General features: G+C 37.1%; 1 protein-coding gene across 1 annotated transcript in view; it reads left to right on the top strand.

Annotated features, from left to right (window-relative positions):
• Window positions 1-25099, top strand: part of helz2c (helicase with zinc finger 2c) — an 88972-nt gene extending 63873 nt beyond the window's left edge. Inside the window, exons 9-14 of the mRNA XM_065294308.1 lie at window positions 11090-11224; window positions 11335-11547; window positions 11904-12060; window positions 23936-24106; window positions 24570-24674; window positions 24760-25099. Of these exons, the coding sequence (XP_065150380.1) occupies window positions 11090-11224; window positions 11335-11547; window positions 11904-12060; window positions 23936-24106; window positions 24570-24674; window positions 24760-24857 (879 nt within the window). The 3' untranslated portion in view covers window positions 24858-25099. The remainder of the gene's footprint in view (window positions 1-11089; window positions 11225-11334; window positions 11548-11903; window positions 12061-23935; window positions 24107-24569; window positions 24675-24759) is intronic.
• The last annotated feature ends 2452 nt before the right edge of the window (window positions 25100-27551 follow it).

The following is a 27551-nucleotide window of genomic DNA, read 5'->3' as shown; positions in this document are numbered from 1 at the left end:
GACACTACACCTAAATTTAACATCAACCTATATCATAATGGCACTGTTATGATCCAGGGCTCTGAGGACAGACTGGAACAATTTGAGAGAGACTTTGCAGGCCTGAAAGCTTTAGCAGAGAAGGAGAAGTCATCCCTCCCCCCAACATCATCATCAGCTGCAACAACAGCAGATGAAGAAATCGCAGCCTCACCTGCACAATCTCACAACCAACCCAGCAGAGTCCCCAAAAACGCACCAGTCAGACCTCACAGCACTCTCAAAAACCACAACCACCAAAAACTGCCATTCTAATAGACTCGAATGGCAAATTCTTACACCATCAGAAGCTCTTCCCCAAACATGCGGTTGGCAAATTTTGGTGCCCCACAACCAACAGCGCACTCCAGCTCCTCCACCAATCCACGCTGCACAACCCACAGAACATTTACAGTCAGACCACAGTCTACCTTATCAGACCACTGTCAAATAAATGTGTTTATAAAGAGAACACAACAAACTCATAGAAGCGAACAAAAGCCCTGCAATTTGACCAAATTGAACCCAACATTTATATGGTCCCCAAACTCTGAAACCGAATTTATTAGCGCAGTCAGCTCCAAAGACATTTCCAACTTAATTAATACATTTAAAACAACACAGTTTATGATAGTAAAATCGAGGTAAATGTTGCAGTACAACAAATAAATCATATTTATGAAAGATGTGCAATCAAAGCGAACCTACTCCGTACAAACAATAAAACTAAAGTAAAATCTGGAGATGAAATCTGGTTCGATCGTGAATGTAAAAGTTAAAGACAACGTCTCCGACAACTCTCCAATCAAAAACACAGAGATCCACACAAACCAGAAATCAGACAAAACTATTGCGAAGCACTTAGGGATTACAAAAATACAATTCAGTACAAAAAACAACAACACCTCAATTTACTCTCAAAGAAATCCAAGACTCAATTCATAATAATAAATTCTGGGAAAAATTGAATAGTCTAAACAAAAAACAAAACCAGGACATACCCATACAAAATGGAGAACTATGGAAAGACTATTTTAAAAACCTATTCAGGGAAATCTCCTCAGATAGTCTTACACCTGACCAAAAAAATGTACAAACCAAACTAAAACAATTGGAATCCATCATTAAAAACAACCAAAACCCCTTAGATTACCTGATTAGCTTAGAAGAACTAAAAGAAGCACTTAAGAAATTAAAACCCAGAAAGGCATGCGGTTTAGACAACATCAGAACAGAAATGTTGAAACACAGTCCTGCAGCAATGCAAGAAGCACTCTTAAAAATGTTTAATTTAATCCTACAAACTGGACACTTTCCTTAAACCTGGAGAACAGGTTTAATACACCCGCTATATAAGAGTGGAGACAAATTTGACCCCAATAACTACAGAGGCATTTGTGTAAATAGTAATCTAGGGAAGACTTTCTGTGGTATCTTAAATGCTCGGATTCAGGCCTTCCTTACCAAACACAACGTTTTAAGTAAAAGTCAGATTGGATTTTTACCAAACCACCGCACCACGGACCACATTTACACACTACAGACGCTAGTCAATCAACACGTTCATCATAAAAGCAAAGGCAAAGTTTATGCATGTTTTGTTGACTTTAAAAAAGCATTCGACTCGATATGGCACGATGGCTTATACTATAAAATTCTACAATCAGGCATAGGAGGAAAAGTATATGACATCATTAAATCCATGTACTCAGAAAACAAGTGCGGAGTTAAAATCGGTGACAAAAGAACAGAATTTTTCAGTCAAGGGCGTGGGGTGAGACAGGGCTGTAACTTGCACTTAAAGAGATAAAGCTAGACGAGCATTCTATGCCATCAAAGGCAAATTTAAACAAACAGACATTCCTGCTACAGTTTGGTGTAAAATATTTGATAGTGTAATAATGCCCATAGCTCTATATGGTTGTGAGGTTTACTCCAAATGGGACAAACATCCAATGGAATCCCTGCATGCTGAATTCTGTAGAAATATTTTAAGAGTTCAGAGAAGAACACCTACTAATGCATGCAGGGCTGAATTAGGCAGATATCCCCTAATAATACACATCCAAAAACGCTCCCTTAAATTCTGGTCACACTTAAACTCAGTCCCCCGAACACACTTCAATATGAAGCCCTTAAAACTCAGAGGAAAGAGACCTAAAACCAGTCCCATCTGTCAACTGGCTCTAAAACTCCAGACCAGCACTAATGAACGCAAACAAACCACAATAAACCAAATCATTAAAGAAATTCAAACTTTATATTTGGATCATTGGGATAATGAAAGTAAAAACCAAAGTAAACTAGAATGTTATCGGGCACTAAACAGAAAATACAGTCTGTCAGAATATCTCTCCACAGTTAGAGATGTAAAGCAGAGACGAATCCTCACTAAATACAGACTCAGTGATCACAGTCTGGCAATAGAGAAAGGCCGACATAGACAAACATGGCTCCCAAAAGAAGAGCGAATCTGTGTCCATTGTGACAGTGACGAGATTGAGACAGAGACACACTTTCTCCTTTACTGTGGTAAATATAAAGAGCTTAGAGAAAAACACTTTGACAAAATCTCAAAGCTCATACCAGAGTTTCATAGCTCTTCAGATTCAGATCAAATGAAGATGTTACTGGGGGAAGACAGACACCCATCAGTTGCTGCTAAATTCATTTATCAGTTACACACCATCAGAAATAATCCACAGCCCTGATCTTGTACAGTACTTTTATTCTACCTCTCATGTGCCTCCATAAATGTACATTTGTATACTTCAAATGTTTATATTTCAAAATCTATATTGTAAATATCCTCTGATTCTATTTTATTTTGCAGTAGTACTTCATCCATCACCCAGCACCTTAGCTTAATTGCACCTTAATGTTTGTTAATATTGTGTTATTGTATGTTTCTTGTTTTATGTATAATGCTTTGGCAATATTGTAAGTGACACAATCATGCCAATAAAGTTCTTTAAATTGAAATTAAATTGAAATAGAGAGAGAGAGAGAGAGAGAGAGAGAGAGAGAGAGAGAGAGTGAAAGAAGAATAAAGGTCTGACATCAGGTACCCAGGTCAGGAAAGCTAGAAGACAATAAACGTGTCAAAAATATATAGCCACGGCACTCATCTCATTATAAGCTCATTTAAACTATATATAGTTTAATAAAATAATGTATGTTACCAGCAATACATTAATTACAACCTTAGTTGATTGTATTTACCAGCTGCTGACCACCTTCAAAAGTGCATAACTCACATGTAAAAATCATTAAACAATTCCATAAATGTTTGTAGTTTAAAAAAGCTTTTTATTTTATTAACTTTTTGTTATTGCACTTTAATTGTAAAGATGTTCCTACAATTAAAACAACTAGTTTGAGATTTATATTCCTTTGTCATTTTTGAACTATACTAGAATCCTCCACCTCTCCCCGCTTTTAAAACAAGTAACTTTTACTCTGAGTAAAGTTAAAATGATTTACTTTTTACTTTTACTTGAGTAGATTTTTAGACCAGTAACTTTACTTTTACTTAAGTAAAATATTATAAAAGTAACTTTACTTTTACTTGAGTACAATATTTTATTACTTTTTCCACCTCTGGAAATTTGACATTTTCAAATGTATTTCTTAAATGTATAAACACTAAAAATACATAGGTAAAATGGTATATAATAAACATTATATTTGTGTGAACAAGAACTGGCAGAGCTGTAGAGCAAATAAGTCACAATGACAGAAGTCTAAGTGAACTGTAGTGCAAATAAACATATCTATGAAATGTACATGTTCAACTGTATTTCTTAAATGTATAAACATTAAAAAATACCTAAATAAAATTGTATATTATAAACATAAGTGTGACCAAAAACTGGCAGAGCGCTCCTTCTGTGCTCCTCTTTCTCTCTTCTGTGCACCGCTTTCAATTTTTTCACTTTGGCATCTTTTGATAAGAGGTACCTCTCCAGAGGTTCGTCTCGGACTGTTTTCTTTTGTTTAGATTAGACCTTGTCACGGCTGGAGATGGATGATCCTGAAGATGTGCTTGCTGGGGCCTCCTCACTTTTGCTCACATCATTTTTAGCAGAGATATTGCTGTGAACACTGTAAAGATACATTTTGTTTTCATCAGAAACAATCTTTCACACTGAGGGCCATGCCACGATATTCATGAGGTCAATATTTGATTACAAATGTCATTTAGATTCATGGTATTTTATCTGGTTAAACAAATTCAGCAGAGGTTACCTATACACAGAACACAAACCCGACCTTTGGTTTGGCTTACATTTTAGATTTCTCCAAGCTATTTGGGGTTAGGAAGAAGCAATGAATATAATAACCAAATATTTTTCTTTGAAAATGAGCAGTGTAATTGTCCACGTTTGTGTACAACAGGTTCCAATTACACACAATGAAGTATTATGGTGCGTTTTTCTGAAAATGACGCTTTTGCGCCTCGCGCTTTACTTGTGGGTGTGCGCACTCACATTGCCGCTTGTTCTTGAGTCACAGAGACAGCACTGCTTAAGGTCTTTACACCGGGACGTTTTTTGTTCACGTTAAACGTCGACGATAAACGCGCACGAAAAACGTCCCGGTGTAAAGACCTTAAGCAGTGCGGTCTCTGTGCTATGGTGGGGCATTGAATCCTGATTGAAACTTCTCATAGGTACTATTATTTAAAAGTTTAGGGTCACTTGACTAAAATATTAACTATGATCTTAAAAATCATTTAATCTGAAGTTGTATGGTTAAATGCTTGAAATGTTTTTGTAGACAAAATACACCTGTGCCAAACAGATTATTAGAAAACAAAAATTTTATTTTTGAAATAGATGACTTGTGTAAGGATTTGGACAAGGAACGAACCCAAATGCAGACAGACTATAAAATAATAATTTATTGACAAACGGGAAAAACAAAGACCCACGAGGGGGTAAAACAAGACAGGATGACACTACACTAAACTAACATAAAACTAAACATGAACCAACATAACTACAAATAACAAACTAGACTAAATATACTCAATACTCACAAATGAAAGACTCTGGAACACGACAGGAATGGTAACAAGACGAACGCGCACTGAACATCAAACACTTGTGCTGGATCCCACACCGCCTACTTCCATACTATATAGTACGCAAATTAGCGCTTTTTACGTACTATATAGTATGGAAGTAGGCGGTTTGGGATCCAGCTAAGGACAATAAATAGGGACAAAGTAAATTACATACACCTGGAAATCATTACAAGTAAGGGATCGGGGAAAAAGTGACGAGACTCGGTAAAAGCGTGGTCAGAATAAACCAATACTAAAACCACACATTTCTCACATAAAACATGGTACTGCCAGGACCCCGAACACAAAGACTAGATGTAATAAAACACATGATTTCAGACGGGTCCTGACAGTAGCCCCCCCTTAAGGAGCAGCTACCAGACGCTCCTCAAGGGGAACACTAAACACAGGACAAAACAGACTGCATACAAGACATGAACCACGAAAACATAACAAGGACTAACAAGTGCAAACAGGAAATAACAATGACCGGATTGGGATGGGACAATAAAAATAACAAACAGGGGGGGGGACACAAGAGTTCATAGGGGGTGGTCCAGGGTGGGAGGGTGGTTTAAGGAGTCTGGGTAAATTTTGGGAAAGTTCTGGAAGGGTCATGACAAGATGATGCAAAACCAGGCCAGGGTTGCGCTAGCTGCGTACACGGCTGAGATTGCGTTGGCTGCGCACACGACTGAGGTTGCGCTGGCTGCGCACACGGCTGGGGTTGCGCTGGCTGCGCACACGGCTGGGGTTGCGCTGGCTGCGCACACGGCTGGGGTTCCGCTGGCTGCGCCCACGGCTGGGGTTCCGCTGGCTGCGCACACGGCTGGGGTTGCGCTGGCTGCGCACACGGCTGGGGTTGCGCTGGCTGCGCCCACGGCTGGGGTTGCGCTGGCTGCGCCCACGGCTGGGGTTGCGCTGGCTGCGCCCACGGCTGGGGTTGCGCTGGCTTGTGCGGCTCCGGCGCGCTGGACTGCGCTGGCTTGGGCGGCTCCGCCGCGCTGAACCTGCCGGCTTGGGCGGCTCCGGCTGCGCTGGACTCGGCGGCTCCGGCTGTGCTGAACACGCAGACTTTGGCGGCCCTGGCCGATCTAAACGCGTTGGCATCGGCAACTTCAGCGGGGCTGAACGCGCTGACATAAATGGCTCCGGCGGCGCTGAACACGCTGACACAGACAACTCCAGCGGCGCTGTACGTGCTGACACAGACAACTCCGGCGGCGTTGAACACGCTGGCTTCGGTAGCTTCGGTCGCGCTGGCTTCGGGGACTCCGACTCTGCCACCACTATAAAACATAAATATAAAACAGACTCTCGTGGCAGAGTCCTGACAACTTGCACTGAATATTGAAGAAAAGGCAGCCAGTAAGAGCCCAGATAATATATATATATATATACTCTTTCTATACTATGCTGCAGGTTGTGCTAGTGTTCTGGAGATTCTAGCGTGCATCGGGGGGCGTCATTGTCTGTGTGTATATTTACATACTGTATAAGCTTGTGTTTTTGCCTCCGCCCACAAAGGGAACAGCGTGACTACTAAATAGGGATAGTTCGCCCAAAAATGAAAGTATGTCATTAATGACTTACCCTTATGTTGTTCTAAACTTGGAAGACCTCCGTTCATCTTCGGAACACAGTTTAAGATGTTTTAACGTTAGATTTAGTCCGAGAGCTTTCTGTCCCCTTCATTGAAAATCTATGTACAGTTTCCATGTCCAGAAAGGTAATAAAAACATCATCAAAGTAGTCCATGTGACATCAGTGGGTCAGTAAGAATGTGTTGAAGCATTGAAAATACATTTTGGTCCAAAAATAGCAAGAATTACAACTTTATTGACTATTGTCTTCTCTTCCGGCTCAAGCGTGAAGTCACGTGACTGTAGTGACGCGGCTGCCCTGTTCCTCAGACATGTTTTTTTTTTACTTATAGCGTGCGTTTCCCCAGACTGTAATGCTTGGGTGCACGAAACAGAAGAAAAATAAAAGAAGCTGGGGTGGAACAAATAACAGTCAGCCGCATCGTACGTCAGCTGTGTCACTGACTTTATGCGGCGCCGCAGTCGGATGACATCAAAGTACTGCGAGAGCTCTTCAAGAAATATTACGGAGTAGTTTAATTTTCGACTCGCTCTCGCGGTACTTGACGTCATCTCTACGTCAGTTCTTGCAGCGCAGCATGAGTCCAAACACACAGAAGATACACAGAGATCGTTGTATTCTTTATATTATTGGCTACATGTTTTGTCTATCAATATTTTCCATGAAGTCATTGGCTGATGGAGGAACGAGCGAGCGATTGGTAACATCTCTAAAGGACGTCACGTTTTCGACAGCGCTGTTTGGATGATCTTTTATACTACCTCCCTATTTTAAATACAAACTTTGAAGGCGGGTTCATGTGTTTACCGGAGTGTAATCTCATATACCCTTACATGTTACGATGTAATTAATCCTTAGATTGTATATTATATTGTATTACCAGACGTTCATGCGAAATCTGATGTAAACAATAGACTATATATCTATATTTCACGGATTATACGCATTTGTGGAAAAAAATGGTCATTGGATAATCTGAAACAGACTTGTGATCCCCACAAAGGTAAAAAGAGTCATGTTTATTTTTGCATGTTGTCATTTGGACTTCATTTGGACTTCTGTCATAAAAAACTACATATATAATGCTAGAACATCTGTATCTCAAAACAGGGGGTATGGCTTAGCTAAATGAGATGTAAATGAGCCCTATTGTCTCTCCCAGTTGGAAAGAAGAGTCCCTTTCATCTCGATTTTCTCAGTTTGAGTATTTGTGAGTTCCTATATTCAAATGGCCACAACTTCTCCAAATCTTATCAGATTGGAAAGCTTAGAAACTGCACTTTCAGAATCTGTGAATAACTCAAAATGGCCCAGATCCGACTTGTGTCACTACTTTCCGTGACTGGTCACATATGTTAGATCCACGTTATCATGATTACGAAATCCAGCAGTGTTATTTGCACTTGTACAGAGAATTGTTTCATATACATCTTGTAAAATTCAATCTCAAAACAAAAATCATTAAACAAATATTTAATCAGCACTGTCTCAAGGTCACGTTGTCCACTATGGGAGCGCAATATGAACCAAAGATGCATAGCATCAAATATCCATTACATAAATGCAGAACACAGTGCAAATAACCAAAAATTATCCTTAATTAATGTGCATTTTTATCATTAAGTGTCAAAGTGTGGAAATACAGCCATCAAGCTCCCGGACAATCGTTTCTCTCTATAATATCGTTAGTCCAAAATATGACGTGAAAACCTGCATGAAGAAACATGCGTTCGCCTATTACATTAAAATAAATATTTACTCTCATGTGTACAAGTTAATGCAAGTCTGTTAGGTAAAAGGAAATGACTATTTATGTTTTTAAATTTAAATGATTCATTTTTTATATGTCTGCTTTTTGTATAGCAGAGGAGAATGCTCGTGCTGCTGGAGAACAGTACGCATATATCAGACGCGTGCACAAAAGGAGCAGAAAACACATATTTATTTTATTTTAGTGATACCTCTCATTTATGCTGTGATTTTGGCAAGGTGTTACAGCATATAATTGCTGTAAAAATATATAAATGCTTCGGTGATCCCTGTAATGCTGCGTGATTGCAATGCTGGAGGATTACGAAATGGCTTGTGTTTATTGGCTGGGCGCATTTAGCTTACGAACTAACAATTGGATCCCAGTCTTATTAATATGAGGATCAGCATTCAGGAGGTGATTTGCATTGACTATATATGGTTAAAAATGGGCATGTATAGGGCGGGATGTGAGGCAGATTCACATACGCACATTTTCAGGTGATCTGTGATTTATTAAAGGAATATTGCTTACTGGTGTGCGTACACATGGTTTTATAAATCAGAATTTTGGGCTTTTATGCGTACATAGACTTTTAGTAAGGATCTTACGCACAGGTTTATAAATGAGGCCCCAGGTCTCTCCCGGAAATGCTTTCAATTGTCTATGAACCGTATGTTATGCTGTTGGTACCACTTTGACATCCAGCCATGAAGTAACACTAATCTACTATAAGTCTCATCACTCCGGTAGGTGTGGAGGGGACGAGAGAGTTACTTTGACATTGTTTTTGCAATTTCACACACCTCTTTTATAGTATCTTAGGTGATCTCCGACTGGCGGAGTCTGGTGTCATTTGTGCCGGCATGAATAACAATCTTAGAAAACTTACGCTTAGCATTAACCAGCACTTTAAGTTTACATTTGACTATGGTGGCTTGTGCCTCAATGTTCACATTCCTGAGAATAAAATCACCAATAACCAGGGCACTTTTAACAGACCACAGGAGCGTGGGGCGGTTGCCGGATATGACTATGCCGCCTGACAGTCACCCAGTCTGAAACAGTGTTTGTAACATTAACATTAGCTAACTTACTATCCTCAACTAGCGTTCGGATGTGCGCTTCTAGTTCTGCAACCTTCTTCGTCAGCCTTACTACTTCTTTACACTTAGTGCACGTAAAACCCTCTTTGCTGGCGGGAAAGGCTAAACTATACATGTGGCATGAAATGCATGTTACAATAACAAGAGGAGTCTTACTGCTTTCATGCTGGGCGATGGCGTCTCCATTCAATCGAACGCATTCCGTGAAGCTGCATCGCGTGGGAGACTTGCTTGCTGCATGCCTCGGTTGCTTGTGGACGTCTGGAGCCAGGGTGAAGTGGGTGCTGTATCGCACATAAGATCTATGAAAGCCGGGCAGCAGTAACAAATCATTTTGCTTAGTAATACTATTCAATAATCGTCAAGGTAAAGTATTCCTAAGATAAACTAATAAGTTCTATTATATAGATAGGTACAATATAGTAAGAAAAGAGAATTTAGACGATAAACTCGAGGAGCTTAGATCATGCAGCAGCGTTGAACCGGAACAGGAACGGTAGTATTCCAACTGCTGATTTAAAGTAAATAAAAAAGGCTTCATTTATCATGCACATAGTGGGGTGGGACGATTCTCTGAAAAAAACTGAACCGTTCAGTTCACCTCCCTTGGTCGGTACATATATAATCCACCGTTCATTAAAGCTTTTAAAACGAATGCAGAAGCTCCGCTAAGCCCTGCATGACTGTAGATATGGCGTTTTTGGACTGTGGTTTAAAACTCCTGAAACGCTGACCAGGACCTCTTCGTAGCAGCAGTTTATGCCACCACTTTAGCAAAAGTTACACCAAAGCAAAGATCTACAATGAACTTCACATCAAAACTGAAAATGAACTGACAAACACACAATAACCCACAAAGACTCTGAACTTAACACTTCGACTTCCATGGCAACTGGAAGTAAATTAAAGTGACATCAGATTATTTTGGATTTTAAAATGGAAAGCTTTGTGTTAGAAACATGCCTAAAACCAGTGTTTTATGTTGAATTGTATTGTTTTGGTGAAAAACAGAATTTGAAATGCACTTTGTTTTTGCTTGTGAAATAATAATTCAAATACTTACTTCTGATGGGAAAGCTCAGATGCTTTTTTTGACAAAAATGTTTTGTTGACTAATGTTTTGTTGATTTGGCTGTAGAATGTTTTTCTGAACATTGCTAGTACCGAACCATAAACCGTGATATGAACCAAACCGTGAGAAATGTGAACCGTCTCACCCCTAGCACATAGTTTACGGTACTTCACTTGTATTTTAAAACCTCATGTGACCCTTGAGTCAGAAAGTTTGCCCACTCCTGGATCCAAATAGTGAACCAAGTTTGTTCTGTGTCAAGGATGTGCTGTGTCATCTCCCATGGTCTCCAGCTCTGCCTGGTTCAGGTCTGCCACTGCCCTCGAATTAGGTCCAGGTCCATCTTTGGCTGAAATTGTATATATTTATGTTCACAATAGGATAGTAACATACAGTGCAGCTTTACATTGTACATTTGTGCAGCTTTTCATTGCCTGAAAATGTATTGTCTAACCAATTTTCTTGTTTAGATTGTGTTGTTAGGTGACCACAAACAGGTGCGACCGATAGTGCAGTGTACCATTGTTAAAAGGATGGGCATGCAGCAGTCTCTGTTTGAACGCTACATGGATTTAGCCATAATGTTGGACACGCAGTACAGAATGGTAATAACCAAAAAAATAGTACATGAATGTATTATCCACAAGCCTGATTCATTGCCTCATATCTTGGTGCCCTTTCTCTTCCTTTTATCTTCTCCTAATATGTATGATAGCGTGAGGAAATTTGTAGGTTTCCATCAGAACAGTTTTATGATGGCAAACTAAAAACTGAAGCTAAACGTGGACCCTGCTACCTGCTTAACAACTACAAACTTCCTACAGCTATTTTGTTTGGCCATGTCGAGGGGACAGAAGTCAGTTTGGTGGTATCCACAGAAATGGGGAACGAGAACTCAGTGGCCAACACTGAGCAGGCAAAACAAGCTGTAAGTCACAATCTAATGTTGTCCTCATGTAAAAATTATTTCCATAACAATTTAGTATTTTAAATGTTTAAAGGTATAGTTAACTTAAAAATCTGTCATTATTTTTCTTGATTCAAACTGACTTTTGAGAAACATATAAAATATTGTGAGGAATTTCTGAGCTGTTTCTGTCTATACAAAAAAAAAACTAAAACCATGTAACTTCGTATGATTCACATTTACGCATTTGGCATGATGCTTTTATCCAAAGTGACTTACAGAACAGGCATTGCAAGGTGCATTACAATTATTTGCTAAGCATGTTCTCCTCCATTTCAACAAATGTCTTTACATATTATTTCTTTTTTGTTTTCCAGGTCCGTGTGGCAAAACTTTTGATAACACAGTCATGTGTTAAAGCTGAAAATATAGCAATTCTGACTCCTTACAATGCACAGGTGTATCTGATTAGAAAAACACTAAAGACGTATGGTATGACAAATGTCAATGTTTGCACAGTTATGAAAAGCCAAGGTGAGTAACAGTACTGTGTTTTCTTTTTTTTTTAAAGATTTTGTGCATTATTAGGTTGGTACATGCTGTATTTTAAGAGACCTTTTTTGTGTTAATCAATTGCGGCAATAAGCTGAATCCACTTGTCGACCCTACTGAAAAACCGTACTGTTGGGATTTTACTATTTGTAGCTAAAACACAGTAACCACAAATTTACCATTGTCTCATTTAGGGGTGGGCGATATGACCAAAATTTTATTTCACGGTAGGATTCATTTTATAACATGATAACAATATATGTCACGGTAGAGTTTTATATCTTTTAATAAAGTTTTTATGTCATTAAAATATTTAATGGCATAAAATTCTCATAATTCTCCCAAGAAAAACGTATACAAGCATAAAAAAGAAGATAAAAAACAAACAAAACTTAAGCTTAAGTGATAAAAGAATGATAATAAATAATGTGTGTATGTATATGTTTTAGCTGTTGGCTTTCTCTTAAGCTCTAAATGGTCATGTTTATGAGGATACTTGCAAAGACAGGATTTTTGACACATATATGTATTTAAGGCAAATTAAGCTGCAAAGATGCTCACGAGCTTAATGAGCAGGGGACGTGCGACTTGCGCGCTCCTCTAACACAAAACAGCGCGCATATAACACGATTGTTTGTGTTTCAATGGCTTAAAACCACTCGTTTTAAAACAGCTGTGCTTAAAGGGGCAGTGAATCAAAAAATCTATTTTAACTTGATATTTTGTTTTATGAGAGGTCATCATACTTAAATGAAGATCCTGCAAGCTTCAGAAGTAAAAACGTCCTCGTTACTGAAATTAAACACCCTGGCACCAAGCCAGGATTCAGTCGGTTCAGGAATGTGCCAGTGTGTGACGTCAATGAGATTTTTATCTCCACCTTTGCAAGGTGAATTGCAAGGAGTGCTTTTGTAGCCCCGCCCACAGCTTCACGTGACATGTTGGGGCAAGGGGCAAAGCAAACGTATGTAGTGTCTCAACAATCATTAAACATGTCTTTAAAGATTGCCAAATGTAACCAAAATGACTTTTAAATAAATGTTTTCTGAGAGACTTTTATTTTGACGCGGTGAGCTGTTATGAGTACCCATGGAAACAAGTGTTCAGTTGTGGAAGAACGCAGTCACTGTATAACCTTCCCTCGGAGGCTCGGAACCTAACATTAGGAATACGTGGTTAAAGTGTTGTATACGGTAATTTAGGCAAGTTGCGTTTGAATGGTCCAACACTCAACAAAGCTTTTTAATCATATAACTTTGGTATGTAACGTTGCGTGTATGTAAGAGCAACCTCACAAGCACAATAGAAATATACAAAGTTCGAAATAAGGACTTGCCAGCCTCAGTTTAGATTCTGATGCGTGCTTAATGTGTTGTGTACGGTAATTTAGTCACGTCGAGTTTATTAAACTATTATTAAAAGTTCTTTATTTTCTAAAAAGTTATTTTATTTTTAGGAAACTTTCTTTTTACATTAAAACAAATTACAAGTTATTTTTATTTCAAGCATTGTATGCATGTTTGAAATATTTAATAAATAAACATTAATAGCTATCTGTGTGTTTCTTTATTTTAGAATTACAATGATAGGATTATGCATTCTTTTATTCGAAAAAATAATCGTGAACATATTTACAGTATAAGAGAGTTTATCTTATTTTTTATTCAGTGTACATTAGTGCTGTGTTCAAAATATCGATACGACGAAACATCGTCATGGACGCCTGACAATGCGTGCATCGATACAGCACCTTCCTTATCGAGTCAGATGCACTTTTGAAAGTAAAGTGACGAATTGCGGCTGATGCGTGATCCATATGGAAAGGACGCATGTGTCCCGCGGAGTACGTAGAGTTGGGGTGTGGTATACTTTCACTTTACTTGTCTGTCTCGCTGGCGCACGGGTCTGCAATACTTGTGAGCTCTTTCTCTCTCTATCTCTCGCGCCCGTGTATTTAAAATCAATGAGTTCAGTATGAAAGCGCAGATATCTTAGCCTATACTACTGCAAAGGTCTTTATTAGCCACTCTCTTATAAAACAGTACTAACGCATTTAAGAAGAAACACGACAAAGATTTACATGTGAAAAGTGTATGTCTAAAGAAGAGATACAGAGCTACTTCAAACTACAGCTGTCACATTAATAATCTAATTTCTATTAAATAGTATCAACTCGGACTTCATATTTATAGATATATTCATAGATATAGAATAATTAAATGAGAGACAAATGAAGAGTTTGGTTCCAAAACGCAATAAATCCATTTTGACAAATTTCGGTAAAAACTTGTTTTCTATACCAACAAAGTGACAAGATGAAAACCACTTTTTTTCTGTTACAAACTTTCACATTGCATCTTTAGGTTATAAAAACATAAAAAATTCAAATCCATAACTTGATTTTCAAAGATTTATTATAAAAACGGATAATTTTTTCCACAAAATGCAATAAATCCATGACAAGTTTTTATTCAAAATGCTATAAATCTATTGAATCAATCGCATATATAAATGTGCATTCATCTTTGCCATGTTATATTCATTTAGTTGACTAGTTATACACACTAATTAAAAATATAAACATTAATGTCATTAATCAAAACACTTACTTTGTCATATAAAGAACACCGTCATTGCTGCGGTTATACTTGAAGTCGTCGCTTAACGTTTTTCACAGCGATCAGCTGTAAAATGTTTTGGTCCTGCTCGATTTTCGTTGACTTTGAGTAAAATTATGGAAAGTTTTTCATAAGATCCCCTGGGGTCAATGTGTTACCATGACAGAAGCTTGATGCTGTCGGCCCGGGCAAACAAGCACCCGTCTCCCGAGTGCCTTTTGCGTACATTTTTAGATGTTGATGGCTTACGTTTCTTTCCCGTCACAGAAAACCACCACAGGTTTATCAATGCCATTAAAGTATTATTTTGTTTTTGTTTGTTTGTTGATCACGGAGTACAAAGTAGATGAGGAAAACTAAGATTCTGTGTACTCAGCGCGCCGCCATTGTTTGTTTACATTGGGTGGAATTGTGCGCTGTAATTTGTGGAGTGGATTTATTGCATTCTGTAGAAAAGGAGGAGTGGCATTTATTGCATTTTGGGAAAAAAGGGAGAAAAGATGACAGAATAACACGGCGGATATTGGATTTTGCGTAAAATTAAGAATTTACTTTTTAATACTGACCTGATATAATACTGATTTGGCAGTAACTCATGTTTTTTCAAAAATGGTGTTTATTGCGTTTTGGAACCAAACTCTTCAAATATAATGCCTAGAGTAAGATACTATCTTTGTAAAACTGCTTTTAAAAAAAACATAAGTTAAGTACTAACTCTGAGATTTTAAGTATTTCTATGAGTTACCCCAAAAGCTAATAAATGAATGGCAAAAACACAACTGTTACAACAGTTCTTATTCAATGTACAATAAACAGTAAGTAATAATAATAATAATAATAATAATGTTACTAAATTTTAAACAAAAATGTAATTCAAAATAGTCTTGTACCGTGATGCGCATTGTATACTGTTTTATCGGTAGATGCTAAGAGACATTTATTTATATATTACCTGTTTGCAAACTTTTTTTTCCTATAATAGTGCATTATCCTGACCTTTTTGACATAAGCCATACACCCTGTAAAGCTCCCCACTGTAAAGCTGTAAAGTACAGGTGGGAGCTTTACAGGGGTTATGGTTTATCTAAATGAGATGTAAAAAAGCCCTATTCTCACTCCCAGCAGCAGACAGAGGTGAAAACTTCAAAATCTTTATGCTGAGTTTACACCAAACGCGTTTTGGGCGTAAAAATCGCGTCTACCGTGCCTAGTTTGCCGCTTGAACACTTTGAATGCATTCGCGCGTGTAGAGCGGAGTAGATGCGCGGAAAAAGCAAGCATTTGAGGCCCGTCCGAAGCAAAATCCGCTTCTTGTGGGAGGGGCAACTGCTGTGCGAGTGTCTGTTTGCAAGATGACTGATGTTACTTGTGCATTTATCAAGAGAGTTACCAGTTTGTATTGGGTAACCTTACTATAGGCGGAAAATAAACGGCGCGGGTCGATAAACGTCACGTGACTCAAAAGTGAAGCGTGTATTACAACTTACCAGGTTGCCCAAAGTCCTTACTGACACTCTTCCTAGCGAGGTCCTTTTTATTCCTGTCTCCTCTATAGAAATAACAACGTGTGTCATATAGCTTCGAGTGACTGCTTGAGTGAGTGACTCCGGGCGGGGCTGCCATCACAGCAGCAGGCAGGCTCCTGATTGGTTAACGCGGCGCAAAATTCCGCCAAAGTTCAAATTTTTTAACTCGGGCGTCAGCCGCAAATTCGCGTGATCCGCAAAATGCACAAAAGCACCATTCGCGCGTACCGCGCACAACTCTCAATTCGCGCCTTTTGCGCGAGCTTCACGCGCGAATGAGGCGGAAACGCGTCTTCCGCTCCGCGCCGAACGCCTCTTCCGCGCCGCGGGACCTCCTGACGAGCGTCAACGCGTCTGCACATTGACTTAACATTGAAATCACTCGCGCTTCTCGCCTCTACCGCGGTTGGTGTAAACGCACCATTAGAGGCCGTTTTCCCCCCTTTGAGTTTTTTTGGGTGCCTACCTTTAAATGGCCACAACTTCTCCAAATATTATCAGATTTCCATGTGTCGCACATCGTTGGAACGCTTGGAGACGACACTTTCAGAATCTGTGAATAACTCAAAATGCCCCAGACTTGTGTCCCTATTTTCCTTGATCGGTCACATATGTGTTCAGCTGCTATTTTTACACATGAATATTTTTAAAACAATTCCCGACATGTAATGACGGGGAATAAAGCTATCCAATCATAGCAGTGACCGTTTACATTCAGGTCTTCAATGAGGCCCGCCCCTTCAAACCAACCATTTCTCCAGACAGCATCAGAACCATGTTAAAAAATAGCCTGTTACTTATTGCTTTGATGTTTTGAATGTAAAAACTATGGGAACATCATAAGTAGACCTTAGACAGTATAAAACAATAAAAACTATAGGTTCATGGCCCCTTTAAATACGTGTGGAAAGTCATGTGGGCGGGTAACCTTGATAGAGACGATAATCCAAAATCTCTACCAGTTGACAAATTTCTACCGGTTTATCATATTTACCGCTTTATCGCCCACCCTTAGTATCAATACAGAAACCAGTTTAATTGCATATGGCCTTTTTAAGCAAAAAGTGTCTTAGAAATTTCAAATCAATGTATTGTTTTATGTAAATGAGTAGGCAGGATGGAAAACCATGCATAAACATTTTTTGGTAGCACTTTACTTTACAGATCAGTATTAACTGGGTAATGTTATGGTAATATATATGTCATTCATGGTAATATTATTTTTAATTCACATAAGTAATTACTGTGCAGTTTCCAGACAATAACAATGTATATTGCGTTGATTTAAAGGTATGATAACATTTTTGTAATTGTATCAAATATGTACTTACTGAAATGATAAATGTTCAGGATTTACTTATTGTGAAGTAATATATTTGTAATTACACCAGCCTGATGGTGTCATGGTGGAATAAAATGTTTGTAAGTGGTTACTTTAAAATGTTATGGCATGATAACACAGTGATCAAAAAGACTAACCAAGTCATTGTAGTGACATTTAGAATGTAAACTGTATCTGTTGCTACCTTGAAAGAAATTATGAATTTCACAGAAACTGCATGGTGAATTTGTACTACATTCCTTTAATATTCATATCTTTTTATGTTATGCTGAACAACACTGTTAGACATTTTCAAGTTTTTTACAGTACGTTGTTGGCAACGCTGTAGGTATACAGTATACTACTTTAATTGTTTTCATTTATTCATACATTAATTTGAACTATTTTAACATTTAATCCAAAAAACAAAATTTCAAATATTGAAGTCTTTATTTACAATCATACAAATGCTTTAAAAAGTTGTGTGCATACACATTTTAAATAATTTGCAATAATACATTAAAATAACACAAAACATACACTTACATATGTATAAAACTAATTACAGGATTAGTTAATCCAAAAACTATCATTTTGTCATTCAAACCCAATGATTTTCTTTGACCTTTGACCCAAAAGGCTGTGTAACAATGGGATTATATAGGCTGTGACCACCTCTCAGGCTTTGAAAGGATGCAAATGCATTATAAAATGACATCATCCTGTACGTGCTATATATTTAAATGTCCCAAAGACATACCAATAGTTTGTGAAAAAAAGAATCCATATAATCAATTTTGACTTGTCATTTCTCTGCATGAGTGTTCATTAAATTGCAATTAAACAACCTGGATCCTCGCAGTCAATGTCAAGTCTGCAACAGTGAGTATATACCAGCAACGTATACACATTAGGAAGAAAGTGTAGATGCAATATTTGGAGAGTTTTTGGCATAAGTCATGAACTTCATCAAATGGATTACACACACACACACACACACACACACACACACACACACACACACACACACACACACACACACACATTCTGGTTTCCATGTTTTTTGGGGACATTCCATAGACGTAATGCATTTTATACCATACAAACTGTATATTCTATTCCCCTTACCTACCCCATTCCCTAACCCCAACCATCACAGTAACCCCTCTAAAACTTCACATTTTCAAGAAACATCATTCTGTTTGATTTATAAGCTTGTTTCCTCATGGGGACCTCAAAATGTCCCCACAAGATCACAAAACACTGGTATTCCTATCTTTGTTGGGACAATTGGTCCCCACAACGTGATAATTACCAGGTACACACACACACACACACACATCTATGACTTTAGAAAACTTTAAATGTCACAAGTTACATTGAGTTATGCTATAATTGTTTTGCTGTTATACAGTTTGCATTTTCCTGGAGCTGGAAAAGGTGGTCATGGTCCACTGTAACCAGAAACCCCAAACACCCCAAAATGGTGAAAAAGTAAAATATAGCAAAATATATTTTTTATCCATTTTATTTATAGTCAAAAGGTTTTATGGACTTAAAATAGGACAGGTTTAAAATGAAACAATGACTGCCTGTGTTTACATATGTCTTTGCAATTACATTTATTTAAAAACAACATACACTGACCCAGCTTCCAGAAAAAAGTTTTAAGAATGTTCCCTGGGCGCTTTAGCAGATTGTCAGAGCATTGTCTAATGAGCTATTTCCGCCGAGAACGAAATTAGTTTTTAGGATGTTTTTTTTTGTTTCTATGCTCTTGGAGCCGTTGATTTCTGTCCCCCGGTGAAAGGCAAAGTCGCTCTCTGAGACGCCAGTATGCTGAGGCTGTGGTTGTGAGAGTATATGCTCTCATTGCGAGGGCGTATCTATTAAAAACGTTGCAGTCATGACCATGTCTGCTTCCCATGCTGATGAACCCGACGCTTTGATGTCAGCCTTGCTTGTAAGAGCCTTACAGTAAGAAAAAAAGACCAAAAGCACAGATTGGTAGGCCTTGTATAAGTAAAGTAGCTGCATTACAATTAACCCTGCGTTAGTTTGTGCCCCGCTCACCCCTAGTATCTGATGGTAAAAGTCATCATATGGTAATTTAATTTATAAAGTGTTTACTCACTCATGAAAAATATATTTTTCTGTCAATAATGTGATACAATACAGGATGATATCCAGCACTCTCATAGCAGTTGGCCATTCTGAAGGATTTTGAAACACTGTGCAGTTTGCACATAAAAATGTAACCACTGTGTAATTTAGACACACAAACATCAAGAATCAAAGTACGAATCTTAACAATGCTAACAATTAAATGAAAAGCTTCATGCAGGACTCCCAGCATATACTGTGGCATTAATAAATAATTATTTTGTTACAATTTTCTTCGTCATCATTGTTGAGATTCATACTCTTATATAAACCGTGGTTGTTTCAAAATCCTTCAGAATGACGAACTGCTTTAAAAGTGCTGGATCTCATACTGTAGTAACACAAATAAAAATACTTTTGATGAGTACACTGAATTAATAAATCAAATTACTAGATGATGATCATTACCACAGACACAACTATAGAACTGCATTATTAGCTTATTTTTGCTATGTTTAAAACATAAAGTTATAGCAGCCAAAAAAAGCAAAAATTAAACAAACACTTTTTAAAATAATGGTGACTTTAAATGAAACAAAGCCGACATTTAAACCTAATAAGTGAATAGTGGTTTTCTACAGCAATGTTTTACAGAACATTCAGCCTAATGTTTTAAAAGTATACATAAAAGCTGCAGAATTTAGTAGGCTACATCGTGTGTACAACGCGTGACCCAATTAATAAAGCGTGATGCTATTGCGTGTTTCTGTGATGAGAATCATGTGATATAAGAGGTAAATATAAGATGTAAACTTGGAGCACAAATGTTCTATTCAATTTCAATTCAATTCAATTTTATTTATATAGCGCTTTTCACAATTTGGTAATTGTATCAAAGCAGCTTTACATAATAGATGTAGTGAAAAGCACAGAAAATCGACAGATAGCATAAGATAATACACGATAGCACAAGCAGCTAAATTTGCTGCGGCTATAAATCAACATTATAAGCAAACGTATTACTAATGTAACGTATAGAAGTTAAGCCCAAAAAGGCTGCCTCCCCGGGTTGAAAAACCCCCTAGGAGAAAAAACCCCCGGAATTTTAGCCGGGGAAGTTAAAAAAAGTCCTAGGAGGAAAAAACCCTTGGGAGATATATATACACATTAAAGCGGAAGGAGATTAAGCGGGTTCTGCCGGTGGTCTTTCTGCGCATGTGCACAAGGTATTTTTGCATCCGATTGAGAAAATACTAAGATTCAGGCGTTTACATGCGTACGTTTCTCCTGCTGATCGAATCAGAGATTGGAGTACAACACCCCCTTCAATACGATCCAAATTTGCATTCGATCGTCCTCAATCGTATTGATTAAGGTGTTTACATAAAGGCTTTTCAATACGATTGAGCCATCAATACAATTACAAACAGATTATTTGGTTGCATGTAACCCTACCTATTGTCATTCACTGATTGTCTGATCTCATCTCACATGGACACTCAAACTCAGGCATACTAGTCACCTGGAACTTACCTATTGTTATCTTCAGTCGCCCTCCGGGAATTCGCCCATCTGCAAGAGAGACTTTATTATTATTCAGCGAAGTACATTCCAGAACTTCATACATCTACTGTATATACTCACCCGCTATCCTTCTGCTTCAGTGTGTGTCTAAATAAAGTGCTGTTTCACTTACCTTCAGTCTACTTCCTGGTTCTGAGCGTGACAAGAATGTAATGTTTCTCTATCAGTTAGCTTGGGAGTATTAATTGTCATAGGATATAATACAGTAGCTTAAAAAAAGCATACCTCTGGCATGAAATAATCCTGTGAGTCTTGTAAGCGAAAGAAAGATGGTCATAATTATTTTGACCTGATCTGATTTGTTTTTATTAAGACAATACTGTACTGTATGTTAGCTGTTAGTTAATTAGGGAGACCTAACTAACTCTATGCAAACATATCTTATTGAGAAGTGTCTTACCAAACATTCAAGTTCTTTCAGTCTATTTGATTACATCCTCATTATTTATCCTCACAAAGAATTCTAGGCAGCAGAAAAAAATGGGGGGGGGTAATGGAAAACACATTTAATACACGATGCTTAACGATTAAAATTTTCAGTAAATTCTGTTTTGAAATGATAACTTGAGAAGATGTACTGTACTTGAATCACTGCACCATGGCCACAGGTCCGTGCAAAGTGTGTTATGACAGTGGGACGTGGTTTTCTGCTCAAGGCTGAATATTTGCTATACACCTACCTTGGCCTAAAGAGTAATTAAATTCAAAACAAACTAATTTTAAAACTTTCTTTCATGCAAATAAGGTTTCAGCTTTTATGTTTAAACATTATAATTTTTTCTTGATTGGCCACCTTATCACGCAGCACAAGCATAACATATGCTCAAATGTTGTTCCTTGAACCATACGTTGAAGTTGTTTGTCAAACAAAATTTTAAGCAAACTCTTGTTATGTTCAGATGGGACATTCTAAAATGCTTAATGTAGTTTTAACGAATTGTTAAAGCTCAAATTCAGTTATACACTTTATTAATAACGAATATTTTCTGATAATAAATTATTTTCATAGATTATTTTACCTTGATGGCCTTTCTTAATTCTCTTGGAGTATCTTCATCAAAAAATCACTGTTGTCTCAGGGATTTAGGGCTGCGTCTGGAACTTAAGTAGCTGACTTGTTGCCTCGCTGCCTCATGAGGCAGTGTCTTTAGAAGTATGAAGGTAGCTCCGGGAAACTCATTTGGACAGACTTTATAGACAGCATAACTGAATTATTTTTGAAATATAAACAAAGCGCGCCTTTGTGATAACTAATCCCATACTTATAAACAAACAATTTCTCACTAGAAATGCAATTAAAAGGTGTAAAAAATATTTATATAGTATATATCACATTCCCCGTATCTCATAATTTTTTTAAATAAATAAATTACTGTATATGATGTTTGATGTCAGAATAATCCCATATGCAATGTTATTTACTGTATAGATAGTTTGCAGTATTCTACTGGGTTTTATACAGTAAATAACTGTAAAAATTCAGAAATGTCTAACAGTGAAGCTTGTTCAGGGTGTGATTTGGGGAGTCTGTCTGTATCTATTCTGTTATGGATGTGACAGAACATTTTATATGACTTTAATCTCGAGATTTAATCTTTATTTTTTTATTTTAGCTTGGCCCTATCCTCCTTGGTACTTTTCTGTGTTGTCTTTCGGCATTTCATTTTTTTATTGAAAAATGTTATCAATATTTTCACTTAATTTCTTTCAAGGTAGTAACAGATAAAATTTTCCATTTTACAATCTAACTACTACAATGACTTGGTTAATCTCTGTGATCACTGTTATTATGCCATAACATTTAAAAGAAACCATGTGTTTACCAATGTTTTACTCCTTCATAATACCATGGCTGGTGTAATTCTAGAAATACTTCACAATAAGTTCATCCTTAAAGGAACAGTATGTAAGAAATTATATAAATTAATCATTAAATGGCCCTGAAATGTCACTAGACATTAAGAAATCATTTTCATTTCAAATACTCATATCACTCACAACAGCGGTCCGGCCAAGATATTGTCATTTAAAAAGTGGAGTTGCAGCCCTCAACTGATGTTTATGTTGTCGTTTGGTATATTGGCCACCAGCTGTGTGATTGCAGTACCAGTTTTAGCCACACATTTTGTGATTGCAATACCAGTTTTGGCCACAATCCTACATACTGTTCCTTTAATGTTAAGCATTTCAGTAAGTACATATTTACTATAATTATCACCATTTTATTGTACCTTTAAATCAACACAATTTACATGGTTAGTTTCTGGAAACTGCAGAGCAATTAATTGGAATATGTGGTTTAAAAATAATATTACCATAATATTACGTATATATTACCATAACATTACCCAGTAATTAATGATCTGTAAAGTGCTAACCATTTTTCTCTCAAAAATACAAACATTTACATACATGTTCCTCATATATTATTGTAGCCCAGTTTGTGCTGAACACAGTGATAAGACTTTTGCTATTGTTTTGTTTTTAAGCAACTAAAAAAGCACAGATATCAGTGCAGGTCAAAACTTCTCAAGGTGGCCAATAAACTTTAAGTCCGAAGAGGATAAAAACTACAAGGCACAACTTCAAAATAAAAGACACGACACAACACATAACCCTTACACAAAGCAGCCAAGGGAAAGTTTAGGAACAGCACAACATCACTGAGTTAAAATCAATTTAAGTTTTAATTGCTTTTTGTACAGGGAGTGAGTGGCCATATGTGATCCTCTCCACTGTGCGTTCCTGCCTCGTGTCTGACATAAACTGTCACAGATCCAATAGTGCTTGGCTGGGGCAAAAACTTGGATTTATTATTGATCCAAATCAGGTCAATGTTGCCATAACTCGTGCACAAGATGGTCTTTGCATTCTGGGTAAAGAGTAAAACATGCTTACACACACACACACACACACACACACACACACACACACACACACACACACACACACACACACACACATTCTGGTTTCCATGTTTTGTGGGGACATTCCATAGACGTAATGTATTTTATACCACACAAACTGTATATTCTATTCCCCTTACCTACCCCAATCCCTAACCCCAACCATCACACAAAACTTTCTGATACTTCACATTCTCAAGAAACATCATTCTGTTTGATTTATAAGCATGTTTCCTCATGGGGACATCAAAATGTCCCCACAAGGTCACAAAAACACTGGTATTCCTATCTTTATGGGTACAATTGGTCCCCACAACGTGATAATTACCAGGTACACACACACACACACACACACACACACACACACACACACACACACACACACACACACATATAGGAAATATGTTTATCCAATTATATTTTTTTTTCTTAGGTAACAGTGACCTGTTGAAATGCAGTGATCTTTGGGCATGTCTTTTAGATCACTATTACAGAAAAGGATGTGTGGTAAATCCAGCTAGTGACATTCAGGTGCAAGGTAGGGATACATGTAAAGCAAACAAACAATAGTCTCACAAAGCCAGACTTTGGACCATCATCAATAAATTTGCTGCACTTTGCAGTTAGTTGTGACAAAGAGCTGTCCAACCAAGCCATTTTCGGACAGGATCTTCACTGCGATTCAGATCCTGATCACATCGACCATGTCAGTCATTTCTGAAGACTTCTAACTGACTTACAGTTGATTGTTGTTTGAATGTACCGATTATGTTGTAAACTCACTCGTACAATGTGAAAGTGTATTCGGACCAGCAACGTACCAAATAATGTTCCAACAATGTCACTGTATGTCATTTTTAGGTCATTGTTTTTATCCATTATTTAACTAATCTAATTAAAATATATCAAATACATAATCCCATAAAACATGCAGAGCTAAATATGTATGATTTATTTTTTCTGTTAAATAATTACTCCAGTAATGAAAATGTAATCTTTATTTAAAATTGTATAGATCCCATTACTATATATATATATAAAACTGCACTGTACCTACTTTTTAAATTTAAGTAAATTATACAGTATAACACAGTATAGAGGATTTGAAACATATCTGAATATATATATATATATATATATATATATATATTATATATATATATATATATATATATATATATATATATAAACTGCTCAATGTTATTTTTCAATGTTTATTTTTTCATTTTACTGTAGGACTTCATGTGTCATCTCAAATAAAAGCATCCAATATTAAAGTTAGCTTAGCTTATATCTACCTCACTCTATTGGACTGTTTAAAGTGAAGGTGACACATGGCTTCTGTTAACAGTAAAGCCTCCCTGTTACTTTAAAATATTCATGGATTTTTTTAGGTTGTTTTTTGGGACTGTTGTTTCCTTGTTTATGTGTTTCTTTTTATCCTTACTTACGGATTTAGCACAACATTAAATGAGGGATATCTATTGTCTTCTAGTTTTAACTCTTGTTGTTTTCTTCATTATCTTGTGGATATTAAAATTAAATTTACTTTGTCATCTTCCTTATAATTCAGTGTGTCAATGACCTTAATCCTAATAAAACTTGATTTTCTCAATTAGGTAACAACATGTAATAGCTTTTGTATACTTCTTTAATTCATATGTACAGGTTGGCTCATAGGTTTCTTGTTTACTTGCTACTAAGTGTAATCTAATTCAAACAATGATTTTACTAATAATACATAATATAATTTATTTCTAGTTTTGTAAATTATAAATCTCTTTATTTTTATTTGTATAATAAAGAATAAAATCATCCAAGTCATCATTGTGTATATTAGATCCTATTCCCACAAAATTACTAAAAGAGGTATTCCCTGTAGTGTCAGACCCAGTACTAAATATCATCACTAAAACTAGGATACGTTCCAACAGTTTTCAAACCTGCAGTTATTAGACACAGAGACAGTGCTGCTTAGAGTTATAAATGACCGCCTTTTAACATCTGATCATGGTGCAATCTTAATTCTTATATTACTAGCCCTTAGTGCAGCAATAGTTCACACAATCTTACTAAGTAGACTAGAAAATTATGTTGGAATAGATATCGTATTTAACCAACCATTATCACTTTGTTTATGTAAATGAGGAAAAGTCATGTCACTCTCAAGTTAAATACGGTGTACCGCAGGGATCAGTTCTAGGTCCTATCCTTTTGTCGTTATATATGTTACCTCTAGGAGACATTATCAGGAAACATATAATAAGTTTTCACTGCTATGTCGATGAAACCCAGCTTTACATCTCCTCACATCATAGTGAAACCCACTAGTTTTCTAAGCTAAAAGACTGTATTAGCAATATCAGTGACTGGATGCAAATAACTTCCTTATGCTAAACTCCAATAAGACAGAGATACTTATTATTGAACCGAATCACTCCAAATTAAATATGTCAGATCGCCTATATACAAGTTGCCTAAAGACGGCTGCACTGTTGTGCCAACTTCCACAGTCAAGAACCTAGGTGTGATGTTCGACAGCAATCTATCTTGCGATAGTCATATTTCCAACGTCTGCCGCACAGCATTCTTCTCATCTTAGAAGTATCTCAAAAATACACTATACTATCTGCATTAGATACATAGAAGCTTATCCACGCTTTCAAGAGTAGACTATTGTAACTCGTTACTCAGGGGGTGCCACACAAATGAGGTAAACAAGCTGCTGGTTCAAATCTAAGAAGTGCTTACTCAATCTAAGAAGTATGCCCACATAAGCCCAATTTTGACGTCTTTACACTGGCTACCAATTAAATATAGCATTTTAAAATTGTCATAAATCAGCTCAGTGTAATGTCACATTTCTTTTCCAGATATGGGCATGTATTCAAAGCTTTGGAACAGTATTAAGAACAAAACTTAATCAAAAAGTTTAGCAGCATTTGGGGCAGTGTGAACCCCAAGTCATGAGGTTTAGTAACAGATAGATTGTTTAACCCATCACTGCATATGCCATGCTTCATTCGGGCTTTAGTTTATAAGAGAAGTTCTTGGAAGCTCTCACAGGCCAATAGATTTCACCCACCTGTGCGCTGCTCAAAGCCTCTCTGGTATAGCAGTCTTGATTGTACCCATGACCAGCCAACATTCAAGTTAAAAGATAGTCCAAGTGAGAGGTAGGCATCCAGAAAAAGCTACAGTATTTTCCAAAATCATTCCAAGAATGCACTTCCAGCATTTCAGCAATGGCATTGTTTCACATTGCTTAAGGACCCATATTTTGTGGCAAAAAATCGCATTACTTTGTGTATTTGGTGTAATACAATGTGTTCACATGGTTTATGGTTTCAAACGTAGTTTAAAAAAAAATGCATAGATTTGTACAAAGCTCATTGTTATGAGAAAGCGCGGGGTG

The sequence above is a fragment of the Paramisgurnus dabryanus genome, chromosome 2, assembly GCF_030506205.2.
Source record: "Paramisgurnus dabryanus chromosome 2, PD_genome_1.1, whole genome shotgun sequence".
Taxonomy (NCBI): Eukaryota; Metazoa; Chordata; class Actinopteri; order Cypriniformes; family Cobitidae; genus Paramisgurnus; species Paramisgurnus dabryanus.
Note: the sequence above shows the minus strand (reverse complement) of the source record. Positions and strands in the feature narration are given on the sequence as shown.